Genomic DNA, 1,664 nt, shown 5'->3' on the forward strand with positions numbered 1-1,664 from the left:
GTGCTGGTCAGCAGGCATCGAGCATGTGGGCTTCTTGGCCTCCCTCAGCTGGCTGAGGCAACACAACATGCTTATGGCGTTGAGCTGGCGGAACCATACGATATGAGGTGCTGTTGGCCTCCCCGGCGGGTGAAGTGCACTGTACACACAGGCAATGGGATGAGGCTCATAGGACAGCATTGAAGGACAGTGAAATAGATCCCTGGGGACATCAACGGCTACGGGACCATCTGGAAGGGATTTGGAATGTCGATCGGGGAGTGAGGAGACGGACTACACAGAAGAAGAAGAAGGCTACTCACCGGCCTGCTATGGTACAGAGGCGGACTAACCCGGTCCGTACTGTTGAGGCGGAGGTAGGCTGGCCGGTACTTAGCTGGAGTAGAGTCGTGGTCCAGCGGCCACTGATTGCCGGGCCACCGAAGGCAGTATTGCCGCCCTCACGCCCTTCCCCTAGTGATGGTCGAGGTCTTCATCCTCCTCACCACTCTATGCCTCCTCCTGTGGTCAGAGGTGTTGATAGGCAGGTGCTGGCTGGGTGAGTGGGCGTCAGCTAGGGGCTAGCCATGGTCCCATCAGTGCTGCTCCCTGGCGGTTGCCGATGCCTCGAATAGAGTTTGGGGCCCACCGTCTCAGCTTATCTACAGGGATGGTCATGGTACCTCCTCGAACGGCCGCACCCCCACCGGTGGTCGGTCAGACTAACAAGAGTGTAGCCTCCTCCACCGTTGGAGCTCGCTTTAGGTATGGTCCGGAGTACGTCGTGTAGAGGCTACCCTGAGTGTCAGGTCCGTCTCTCTGGAAGCTCCACTGCTACACTCACATCAATGGCCGACTCCGCTTGGTGGTGGCCATGCCCTGGGAGCTCCCTTTAACCGACCGCCGGTTTGGAGGACGACACTACTGGGTGGGAACACAACTGGTACCTTTAGTACAGTTGCTCCACTGGGGTTCTCCTCAATGCGTTGAATGTGGATCGCTCGAAGTTGGCTGATTCCATGTGTACTCTGCTACGTTTCCCCCCAGATGTGGCCACTCCTGGTCAAAAGAAATTGCGTTCTGGGCTGTAGACTGACTTGCTTTATGGCAGTTGACTTATGACGGCAGTAGCGAAGAACGCCCCACAGCTACGCATTCAGCCGGCCTGGCTTCAACATGATAGACAGGTTATTGACATGTCCTTGGCCCACCACTCGTGGAGGCTACTTCATCAGGTCCTGCGATATTACGCCTACTTCCAAGAGCCTGTGGTGGAATCCCCTGTGGAGAACTTCAGGGTCAGGAAGTGAGTGTCTGACTTTACATGGGACTAGAGTATAGTGTTATTATCATCAGATGTACGATACTGTACTACCTCGAGGACGGCTCCCTGCATATACTCGAACCTAGGGTCCTCAACAGTGGCCTCCAGCAGGTGGGCGTGGGGCGGGCTTGGTTGTGGTGGGACTGGGGTTGTCCTAGGGGGCCTACTTGAAGCGCCATAGAGTGCCCAACGGTGAAGGGGAGTATTTTGGGCCGGAGAACCTACGTTGTGGTATCACCATCAGCGTCTACGGGCGGAAGTTCATGATTACTTCTTGTGATAAGTTCACGAGGGACTTCTACACTGAACACGGACTGGACCTAGGTGGGCCGCTGCTGGCTAGAATGCGTGGATTGACATT

At 56.0% G+C, this 1,664-nt stretch overlaps 1 protein-coding gene across 1 annotated transcript; it reads left to right on the top strand.

Moving 5' to 3' along the window:
- Window positions 1–1,097: 1,097 nt before the first annotated feature.
- Pmar_PMAR004790 (conserved hypothetical protein) lies at window positions 1,098–1,627 on the top strand (the record flags this gene model as incomplete). The annotated part of the gene is made up of 4 exons (XM_002766815.1): window positions 1,098–1,166; window positions 1,215–1,285; window positions 1,336–1,414; window positions 1,462–1,627. Coding segments are annotated over 4 exons (385 nt in total), but the record flags the coding sequence as incomplete, so codon positions are not given.
- Between the last annotated feature and the right edge of the window lie 37 nt (window positions 1,628–1,664).

This window comes from Perkinsus marinus (assembly GCF_000006405.1).
Source record: "Perkinsus marinus ATCC 50983 genomic scaffold scf_1104296971634, whole genome shotgun sequence".
In the NCBI taxonomy this organism is placed as follows: domain Eukaryota; phylum Perkinsozoa; order Perkinsida; family Perkinsidae; genus Perkinsus; species Perkinsus marinus.